We start from the raw sequence: 11,196 nt of genomic DNA, 5'->3' as shown, positions 1-11,196 counted from the left end.
CCCGCGTCTCCTGCATCGGCAGGCGGACTCTCAAGCACTGCGCCACCAGGGAAGCCCTCTAACATCTATATCTTACTTTTCTTAAATTGTTGGCTAGAGAACTTTCGGAATTACGCTAAGTAATGGCAGTGGTGGTAGACATCCTTGTCTTGCCCCCGATATTTACAGTGGGTTTCGGCTTGATATTTTTTATTCTACTAAATATGTGTGAATCAATCCTAGATTACTAAATTTCAAAGTCAAGAATACATTTAGAATGTATCAAAATCCTCTTTGACCTCTGTGAGTTTGACGTAAAGTTTCTCTTTTAACTTCTCATTTTAAGTGTAATTTCTCTCCTAATTTTAAGGACATTTTTGCCAGTGTCCACAGTAGTAGTTGACACAGCAGCGTGCTGCTCTGGAAAGGATACAGTTCTCATCCTGGAGCATCTCCTGAGTCGTGGCCCTAACGCTGCTCTCAGGGATGTTGTCGGAGAAGCCCTAGAGGAGCTTTGTTCCCCAGATCATACTCACCATAGTTAATGTCACTAATAACATAATTAATTATATTTGAAAACCGTTTCAGGGACTTCCCCCATGGTCCACTGGTTAAGACTCCGCGCTTCCACTGTAGCGGGCGCGGGTTTGATCCCTGGTTGGGGAACTAAGATCCTGCATGCCTCACGGTGCAGCCAAAAAAAAAGAAAAAGAAAAGAAAAGAAAAAAAGCAAGGCAACGTTGTATATTCATTCAGTACAGTCCCATTTTTGTAAGCGGAGAGTAAATGGATGTATGTGTACGTATTCATTGAACATATAAAAATAGAAGGGACTTTAATGTAGGAAGCGTGTAAAGAGAATACTCACACTCACTTGGGAGAATGTAATGAACAATCTCCTCAACTTTTTGCAGCCAGGGAGAGCCAGCACTTACGGAGGATGTTATGCAAGAATCCATTCTCCATACCCATTATACTCATCTTATTTTTTCCTGTAATACTTGCCTCCTCCTAATATATGATATAATTTACCTATTTGTTGTGCCTGTTACTTAATGTCTGTGCTCCCTTGTGAGACTATAAGCTCCATGGGGCAAGATCTTTGTTTTGTTCACTGAAGTAGCCCCAGCACTGTGAACAGTGCCTGGCACATAGCAGGTGGTCATCAATGTATCTTATGACCGAATGAACTCACCAAGTGGTCATGAAATACTGGACCCCGTTGGAGGTCTCACAGGGGTGCTTTGTTTGTGGAAGTGCACGGAGCTGCTCTCACAAAGGTTCCCATCACAGACCCTGAGGGTGGCATCCTCGTAACAGTCCCCAGACATGAGTTCCCTCTGCCAGGAAGACCCTGTGCCCGAAGGACGAAGGTCTGAGCCCCTGAATATCTGTGATGTTTGCTAGAATTATTGAACTTATAGTCACTTACGCAAGTCACTTAACTGTGCTGCCAAGACACTTTTTTTTTAAGATTTTGTTTTTGATGTGGACCATTTTTAAAGTCTTTACTGAATTTGTTACAATATTGCTTTTGCTTTATGTTCTGGTTTTTTGGCCGCTAGCCATGTGGGATCTTAGCTCCCTGACCAGGGATGGAACCCGCACCGCCTGCATTGGAAGGCAAAGTCTTAACCACTGGACCACCAGGGAAGTCCCCATTTTTAAATAAAAAATAACTTCAACTTCCCTTTTTACTGAAGCAACAAAAACAAAAATTTAAAATATACATAAATAAAATGAAGAAAGTAAATCCCACCACTTAGAAAATCACTGCAGTATACACTCTCCCATAAGTTTTTATGAATTCTACATGTATTTTTTTTTTTAAAGAAACATTTATTTATTTATTTATTTATTTATTTATTTATTGGCTGTGTTGGGTCTTCGTTGCTGCGCGCAGCCTTTCTAGTTGTGGCGAGCAGGGGCTACTCTTCGTTGTGGTGCGTGGGCTTCTCATTGCAGTGGCTTCTTGTTGCGGAGCATGGGCTCTAGGCACGCGGGCTTCAGTAGTTGTGGCTCGCGGGCTCTAGAGTGCAGGCTCAGTAGTTGTGGCTCACGGGCTGAGTTGCTCTGCGGCATGTTGGATCTTCCCGGACCAGGGCTCGAACCCATGTCCCCTGAATTGTCAGGCAGATTCTTAACCACTGCGCCACCAGGGAAGTCCCTCTACATGTATTTTTAAAGGGGGGGCACCTTAGACATTACTATTTTACCTGTTTACGGTTTTGAGTCACACCTTACAGTATCTCATTTTTCTTACAGGATTTTATTCTGGAACATTACAGTGAAGATAGCTACCTCTATGAAGATGAAATAGCAGATCTTATGGATCTGAGACAAGTATGTTCCTGTGTGCGGCAGGGTGAAGAGGGTGACTACTAGAGCTTGATGAGTCTTCAGATGATCCCATTATTTCATTTGAAGGCTTGTAGAATCGCTGGTGGTCGGAGGTGGTAGGGAGGAACTGTCAGAATCGTCCATTCAACTTGCCACATAAGAAGACCACAGAGGGGACAGACATACACGTCTGGGGCTGGATTCCAGGACCCAAGAGTTCACTCCAGCCTTGCCCATCTCTCCTAGAGTTCATGATACTAGCACTGGGGCCTAGGCTCCGGAGAAATAGCGTGTGTGAGCATCTTCCCTGCCTGGCTGTCTGCACTATGCTCACCCGGTCACCCCCTCACCCCCTCAGTGGTTCCTTTCCTTTCAGGCCTGTCGGACCCCCAGCCGAGATGAGGCTGGGGTCGAGCTGCTGATGAGTTACTTCATCCAGCTGGGGTTTGTTGAGAGCCGATTCTTCCCACCCACCCGACAAATGGGGATCCTGTTTACCTGGTACGTGCCTGGGCTGGGGCTTTCCCACTCTGGCCACCGCTGGGAGCCTCTGTCCCACGGAGGCTCCTCTGCAGCGTGGCCTCCTCTTTCTAACTGTCCCGTTAATACAGGAGACATGTAGATAAACCAGTGTTTATTTATGAAGGGGATCCGGGGGAGAAGGCTCCAACAGACCATGGCTTCTTGCTTCTCAGAGCAAGTGAGCCGAGGAGAAAAGGCATTTTTTTCCTGCTCGTTTTATCGCGGGGGAAACACTGGGGCTCTGAGGTGGAACTAACAAGAAACAAGATTCTTGTCCCAGATGGCATGGGAGTGGGAATCAGGTTTTGTCCCAGTGACAAGGGCAGCAAACAGAAATAGATCAGATTTTACAAACTGAAGCAGAACCTTGGATTCTTCCCCAGAGTTGGTACTTACCATGATTAGTGTTGTCTAAATATTTTGGAGACGCTATACCTCTTCTCTGAGTTGCTTAGGGCTGTGTGAAATGAAAGTAAATCCCAGTAGCTAAGGGGCGTATTCAGAGTTTAATCTCACCACAGCAGATGGCTATTGATGCTTCCTTTCGGAAGGAAAGGCAGATGACGTTTTCTAAAGATGTGTTAGCTGCCGGCACGTGGGTGAAAGGGCCAAATGTGACTTGTCCTCCGCGTTGAATTAGGAAGCAGCTCCGTATCTATCCCCTGGTTGATATGTGAACTTTAAAACATATCCTTAGTCTTTAGACTTCAGGAAGAGTTATGAAGGATTAGGATTTGCTATATTTCATTTAGGAGAAGGCTTCTTTTTTTTTTTTAGTACATTGTATTTTTTAGAGCAGTTTCAGGTTCATAGTAAAATTGAGTGGGAGGTGTAGAGAGTCCCTGTATAGCCCCCGCCCCTGCACACCCACGACCTCCGCCACTGTCAACATCGTCCCACCAGAGTGTTCCATTTGTTACAGCTGATGAACCTACATTGGCTCACTGTCACCCAACATCCGTTGTTTACAGTAGGGTTCACTCTTGGGGGGCTACCTCCCATGGGTTTGGACAAATGTAATAATGACATGTATCCACATCATATCATAGTATCACACAGAACAGTTTCACTGCCCTACAATCCTCTGCCTTCCACCTAGGCATCCTCACCCTTCCCCACCCCCAATCCTGGCAACCACTGATTCTTTTTGTCTTTTCCAGAATGTCATATAGTTGGAATCATACAGTATGTAGCCTTTCCAGATTGGCTTCTTTCACTTAGTCACATGCATTTAAGGTTTCTCCATGTCTTTTCATGGCTTGATAGCTCACTTCTTTTTAGTGTTGCATAATTTTCCACTGTGTAGCTGTACCACAGTCTGTATATCCGTTCACCTATGGAAGGACGTCCCGGTTGAGAATCCCTATTTCAGTTTGTGCTTGCGGGTGTCTTTATTCAGTATGATCAGGCCCATCGTCTTGCTTGGAAATAAAACCTCACTGCATGTGCATCTTTGAGTTTTATTCAAGAAATAAGTTCTGTCCATTTTTACCCAGAGGTGGCACTCACTAGCCAAGGAATTCATATTCTCAAAAGACGTTTCTTTTAAATAGGTATGACTCCCTCACGGGGGTTCCGGTTAGCCAACAGAACTTGCTGCTGGAGAAGGCCAGCATTCTGTTTAACATTGGAGCCCTGTACACACAGATCGGGACGCGGTGCAATCGACAGACAGAAGCTGGGCTGCAGAGCACAGTGGATGCCTTTCAGAGAGCCGCAGGTGTGTCTTTGCGAGGGCTGCCGGGATAGAGCCCTGGCCCTGCCAGGTGGCCCTGGTACCCCAGCTGAAGGGGGTTCGTGGGTCCTCCACAGGCCCACACTTGGCCTCACAGGCCTGAAAGGGCCAGGCCAGTTTCCAGAGCCGGTGTATCTTCGCACCAAGAAAATCGCTTATTGGCTCAAACCCTGTTTCTGTCTGAATATGGCTCGTGTACACAGTAGTTAACGATTAATCTTTTCCAAACAAGCGGCCCCAGAGGTGGCGGAGAATGGACTGTTTCTTTGAACACAGTTTCGAAGAAGAGAATAAGTTTTCTCAAATGGTGGGAATGTAGGCTTTTTCTTTTTTCTTTCATCAGACGTGCCTGTTTGGTGCATATTACTACCCTTGCCTTTCTGTTTTGCTCATTCTGAGACGCTCGCTCACCCAAGGTTGCTCTTCTCGGCCCCCTACCAAGTGACACTTAGTGCCAGCCTGTAGGGGACTGGGGGCTGCCAGGCGAGGTGCAACGGGCAGGCCTGCCTCATGGGTGTTCGAGGGTCCTGCATTGCTTCCCTCTAGCAGGGCCTGTGACCAGCAGTCTCGGCACAGGGAATAGTGGGCAAAAGCAGTGACAAGCACAGACCAACGTGTGATGCACTGAGCTGGCTCCACGGCGAGTTTCCGTCTGTGCCAGTCCTTGTCACTCTGTTTTGGAGTGTTACCCCTGGCAGATACTTTTGGGGTATCTGACTTTGCTCTGCAAGGCCGTGAAGAACTGTGGCTTTGCCATTTTGGCTGATCATGGAATTGCTTGGTTAAAATGATTGATCCCTTGGGAGGAAACGACACTGTGAAATTCCATGTGGGAGTTGAATTCTTTCACTGTAAATCCTTTTCTGGGCTCATCTTTCTTTCTGAGGACTCTGAAGCAGGTATGCTTGGTGACCTGTCTCTAAGATTCCAGAGATATGGACAAAACAAAGCTTGAGAACAGAGTAGGAGCGAACCCCAGAAAGGAGCAGACAGCCTGCAGCCGTCGCCTACCTTCTGCAGGGCAGTTTATGCTTTGCAGCAACACCAGAAGAACCAGTCAGATGGGATTTGTGCCGGAGATTTTATTTCAGCTCCAGGTTGATTGTCATTTAATGCTGTGACACTTTTCTAACACATAAAAAAGTCAGCTGAGGGCTACAGCATGAAAATTTCCACTGGAGTGGCTGAGTTGATCTTTCTTGAGGTCCTGGGGGAAAGCCCAGAATTTCTGAATGACCCAGGGGTTAAGTGTGAGCATGTCCGCCTGAGAGCCCTTCCGTCATTCTGTCTGCCTTCTACCTTCACCTCCATCAAATGTCTAGTCACGTATGGAATTTCTCACAAGTGTGCCAGGTGAGACAGGAATGGATAGGGAGCAGGCTGGTTTCCTTGCTTGATACAGACGTAAATGTTTTGGAAGAGAGTTGGAAAACTAAAGTTCTCTAGCTATGGTAAAACATACATAACAAAACTACCATTTTAACCATTTTTAGGATTACTGTTCGTTGGCATTAAGTACAGTCACATTGTTGTGCAACTATCCATCTCCAGAACTTTTTTATCACCCCAAACAGAAACTCTGTCCCATTAAACACTAAATCTCCATTCCTTCCTCCCCTCAGCCCCTGGGAAACATTCTACTTTTTGTCTCTATGAATTTGACTGTTCCAGAGACCTCATCTCACCCAGTGGAATCATACGACATTGGTCCTTGTAATGGACCTGTTTCACTTAGTGTGATGTCTTCATCCATGTTGTAGCATGTCAGAATTGCCTTCCTTTTTAAGGCTGATATATTCCATTGTAGGCATATACCACATTTTGTATATCCCCATGTCTGTGGATGGACATTTGAGTTGTTTCTGCCTTTTGGTTATTGGGAATAATGCTGCCATGTGCATTCATGTATAAATATCAGTTTAAGTCTCTGCTTTCAATTCTGTGGGGTTATACCTAGGAGTAGAATTGCTGGATCTTATGGTAATTGAGAATCAGATTTTTCTAAAGATGCTTCAGGACACCAGTTTTATATTCTTGCTTCTGTCATTTTCCATACTCCTGAGCAGCATGGTGAAATAAATATGATCCCCAACTAACGTGCAAAACAATTCCAATCGTAGGGGTTTTAAACTACCTGAAAGAGACGTTTACTCACACTCCAAGTTACGACATGAGTCCCGCCATGCTCAGTGTGCTGGTCAAAATGATGCTGGCGCAAGCCCAAGAAAGCACGTTTGAGAAAATCTGCCTTTCTGGGATCCAGAATGAGTTCTTCATGCTGGTGAAGGTGGCTCAGGAGGCTGCCAAGGTAAGCCCTACTGTTTCCCGTGACTTCCGGAGTGAGTGGGATTCGTTGGTGTGGGCCCACTGGACGCAGCGGGGGCTTCCCACGGCAGCTTGCCCGTGACCTGGGCAGCATGCCTGCCCAGGCTGGCCAGAGTGCTGGCTTGCATTTTCTTGGCAGGTAATGGTGTTTCAGATACGGATCACTGATTCCATCTGCAGCTTAGTCTAAAAACCAGCATAATGACAGTGGCCTGATCTCCCTGTTAACTCTGACACTGACAGCGCTAGGAGACCTTGGAGTTGCTCCCAGATTCTGGAGCAACCTCTGGCAGGGGCTGCTGCCTAGAAGAAAGGGCTCTTTTTCTGCAGCCCGGATACGTGAGGGCCCCTGTGCCACCCTCCTCGTTCCCAACATTTTTTCCGTTGTAGGTGGGAGAGGTCTATCGGCAGCTGCACACGGCCATGAAGCAGGAGCCAGTGCAGGAGAACATCCCATACTCCTGGGCCAGCTTGGCCTGCGTGAAGGCCCACCACTACGAAGCCCTGGCCCACTACCTCACAGCCACCCTCCTCCTCGACCACCAGCGTAAGGCTTGGCATCTCGGGGCTCTGGCTTTTGGTCAGGGTTGTGGTTTTGCTTCCTCTGGGTGATTCTGAGCTGAGTGAGAGCTGTCTACCTGCCTGGGAGATGCTCACAGCCTGGGGGCAGAGGGTGGGGATTACATGTTGGCCCAGGCAACAGGGTGGGATTAGGGGTTATGCAGTTCCTTCCTGTGGGAGGAAGAGGGGTAGCGTTCCTTCTGCCTGGGATGGAACAGACAGCTTCATGGAGATGATGTTTCACCTGGAATCTAGGGCCAGGACTAGACCAGGGAGGCACTCGCCTCAGGCATGAAATCTAAGGGGATATACTCAGTAACTGAGATAATATTTTAACATTATAATTGTAAATGAATCAAAACTAAGGCAAAAATATCCTTGGTGATTAAAATTTTAAATAAGGACACAGAGCAATAACGGTGCCTTACTGAGCCACATGGGAACCTGAAATAAAAAAAAAAGTTTGATCGGTTGTTTATCATGAATATTTTTGTATTAATTTTGATATTTAGAAAATTGTATTAAAATATCATATATATCTTGATGGCTGAGTTTGGGGCACCTCCTTAAATGTTCAGCCTGCAGTGAGTGCCTCACCCTCCTCCCCATGGTCTTGGCTCTGATCTGAGGTTGGGTGGGACTTTTGTTGCAATTGGTGCTAATCAAGGCAGCCCTCTGAGTAACAAAAAGCATAACCTCTGGGGCCAAGACTGCCTGGGTTCATATCTCAGCTCTGTCATTTACTAGCTGGGTGATCTTGGGCAAGTTACGTACCTGCTCTGTGCCTCAGTTTTCTCATCTGTAAAATGGGGACACGAAGAGAACCTATCTCACAGGCTGTTGTGAAAACTAAATGCCTCTATGCAAAGCTAAATAGTGCCGTGTATACGGTGGGCTCTCTGGAAGTGTCAGCTGCTCCTGCTAGTATTATTTTATGGTCTATTAGGCAGGACAAGTCATGTAAACCAGCCGAAATACAGTGCTTCAGTCACTGTGGTAGGAACACAAATGAGGCAGCAGTTGGAGTCCTTGGTGTAGTCATGGATGGTTCCTCAGAGGCGGTGCCATTCGAGTTAGACTCGGGACTCTGAGGACGTTTCCAGCTGAACCAGGAGGGAAAGGACAGCTAGAGTGAGAACAGGATCTGAGTGAGCCCTGGAACAGAGGCCGGAAGTGTTGAGGTAGCGGTGGGTGGTTTGGTGAGGTCAGGAGGGGACACGTGCCAGGGAGGGTGCAGGCATGGAGGCCCCCAGAGGTTTGAGGTGGGGCTGTGCTTGGAGGTTCATGAGATGGGTGATGGGGAGCAGGTAGAGAGCAGGGTCTTGGAGCCAAACCATGAGCCCCTAGAGTGTGCCGGGCCCCCTGCACAGAGACCTTGGGCTGGATTGCCTGGGTATGTCCAGGGGTGGAAAGGAGACCTATTATCCCAAGGGCCTTGTAAAGCTGGAGAAGGGAACCTGGGGATGTGGTTGAAAGAGGGATCTCTCAGTGGGTCTGCGGTGCCATCTATAGAGCCCGTACCACAGCCACAAGAAGGGATTTATCCTGTGGTTCTTGTTGCAGTGAAGCCTGGCTCAGATGAGGACCACCAGGAGAAGTGCCTGTCCCAGCTCTACGACCACATGCCAGAGGGGATGACGCCCTTGGCCACGCTGAAAAACGTTCACCAGCGCCAGGGGCTGGGTGTGTGTCGGCTCTCCTGCTCCCTCCCTCCCTGTGCCCCATCTGATACTTCCACTCACCAGCAGCTCCAGACAGGTCCCCAGGGCAGGGCCCGGAGAGTAGGGCTTCCTGAGTCATCGTGGCCACTCTGGATTCAGAAACTGGGAGGCATAGTCCTCTGGCCTCAGCGGGCTTCCAGAGCTGTGTTCTCACAGGTTCTGCGAGGGACCAGGGCTCCCACGATGGAGCCAGAGCTTTGGCAATCTTCCAACACCCTAGCGGGTGTCCAGGGGATGGCCCTTGGTCATGCTAATCTGGAAGGACGCATTTCTTAGGCCACACCTAAGAACTGGGAATGAATTGCCCTAGTTTGGTCTCTAACAGGTCTCAGAGTGAGTATGCTTTCCATGTCCAAACCTGAATTCTTCCTCCACCCGGTCTTGTCCCCCACCACCCCACACACGCACTTTCCCCATCTCAGGGATGGCAGCTCCATCCTTCTAGGTGTGCAGGCCAGAAACCTTGGACGCATTCTCCGCCCTCATCTTTCTTTCTCATCCCCGCATTTGATTAGCGAATCCCTTTGGCTCTACCTAGAGAAATATGCCAAATCTGACCACTTCTTACCTACCACCCTGGTCCAAGCTTACGTAGTGCTTACTTAACAGACATTGACTCGCTTAAACCTCACACAACCCTATGAGATACATATGGTATGACTCCCCATTTTTCATCTGAGGAAACAGAGGCCCAGAGAGGTCACACGGCTTGCCCAGCTTTTGACCAGGGAGCCCTCGTGGTCCCATCTCACCCAGAGGTGGAGCAGAATTCCTCACCTGCACTTGTGAGGCTGGACATGGTCAAGCCCCTGTTCCTCTCTGGCCTCATTCCCTACCCTTCTCTCCAGCCCTCACTCCCTCCAACCAAACTCCCAAGTTCCTTGTTGTCCTTAAACTTGCAGGCATGCTCCTGCCCCAGGGACTTTGCACTTGCTGCTGTTCTTCTAGGAGCGCTCTTCTGTCAGATATCCTCTTGACTGTGCCCTCACTTCCTTCAGGGCTCCGCTTAAAAGTTACCTTCTAAAAGGCCTTTTCTGATCACCCATAATAGAAGGGCGACTCCCCATTCCCCATCTTCTCATGCCACATCTGCCTATTTTTATTTCTGCTTTATTTTTCTCCAGAACCTTATAGCCACACGACCCATTACATATTTCTTTGCTTGTTAATTATCTGTCTTCAACCACTAGCATGTAAACTCCATGAATGCAGAGGCGAGTTTTTGTTCATTGCTTTATCTCTAATGCCTAGAATGTTCGGTAAATGTTTGCTGAATGAAAGTTTTATAGACACCAGTGAGCATATCGTACACACATTTAAGAGGGACTGAAGCCATCCAGGCAGATCCTTCAGAAAAGAGAACGTCCACCTTTCTGGGCGAATCCTTGGGCACTCGGGCTCTCCTTGAGGTACTCACATTGCAGTTTACGACATGTGTCCTGTCGTCTTGATTTTCTGTGGGCAGGCAAGTCCCATCTGTGCCGAGCTGTTACCCATCACGAGGAGTCCGTGAGGGAGGCCAGCCTGTGCAAGAAGCTCCGGAACATCGAGGTGCTGCAGGAGGTGCTGTCTGCGGCACACCAGCGGTCCCGGCTCAAGTACACTCAGCTCCGTGACGACTATGACCTGCTGAGCTTGATCGATGTTCCCGACATCATCTGTGAGTGGCCTGGGTGCCGGTGCCAGGTGCAGAGTGTGCCATGTGAGAGGCAGGGGCGCTCGGGCGCTCATCCTGCAGGGGCCAGGCAAACCCTTGCTGTGTGCCGGGCACTGGGACAGGGCCGCGTGCTGCTCTTGCCCTGGAGTCCTCACCTCGTCCTTCCCAGATCCAGGGCCTTCTTTATGGTCTTCGTCCTTGGTGACCCCTTGGTGGCAGCCGACCCCCTCCTGCCCCTCAACACGCCACCTATGGCGTCAGGGCCCTGCCACCTTGGTTCTTTCTGCCCTCACTTTCCTCTCCACCCTATTTGCTGACGGTCTTGCCCAAACCCACCGCCCCTCCTGGCATTCTTG

General features: G+C 48.6%; 1 protein-coding gene across 1 annotated transcript in view; it reads left to right on the top strand.

Annotated features, from left to right (window-relative positions):
• RHPN2 (rhophilin Rho GTPase binding protein 2) overlaps window positions 1-11,196 on the top strand; it is a 55,972-nt gene that overhangs the window by 32,867 nt on the left and 11,909 nt on the right. The window contains exons 5-11 of the mRNA XM_007470945.1: window positions 2,245-2,322; window positions 2,696-2,820; window positions 4,395-4,561; window positions 6,697-6,884; window positions 7,292-7,448; window positions 9,026-9,145; window positions 10,649-10,843. Of these exons, the coding sequence (XP_007471007.1) occupies window positions 2,245-2,322; window positions 2,696-2,820; window positions 4,395-4,561; window positions 6,697-6,884; window positions 7,292-7,448; window positions 9,026-9,145; window positions 10,649-10,843 (1,030 nt within the window). The remainder of the gene's footprint in view (window positions 1-2,244; window positions 2,323-2,695; window positions 2,821-4,394; window positions 4,562-6,696; window positions 6,885-7,291; window positions 7,449-9,025; window positions 9,146-10,648; window positions 10,844-11,196) is intronic.

Source organism: Lipotes vexillifer, unplaced genomic scaffold (genome assembly GCF_000442215.2).
Source record: "Lipotes vexillifer unplaced genomic scaffold, Lipotes_vexillifer_v1.1 scaffold182, whole genome shotgun sequence".
Lineage (NCBI taxonomy): Eukaryota > Metazoa > Chordata > Mammalia > Artiodactyla > Lipotidae > Lipotes > Lipotes vexillifer.
This window is presented reverse-complemented; position numbering and strand designations above follow the sequence as displayed.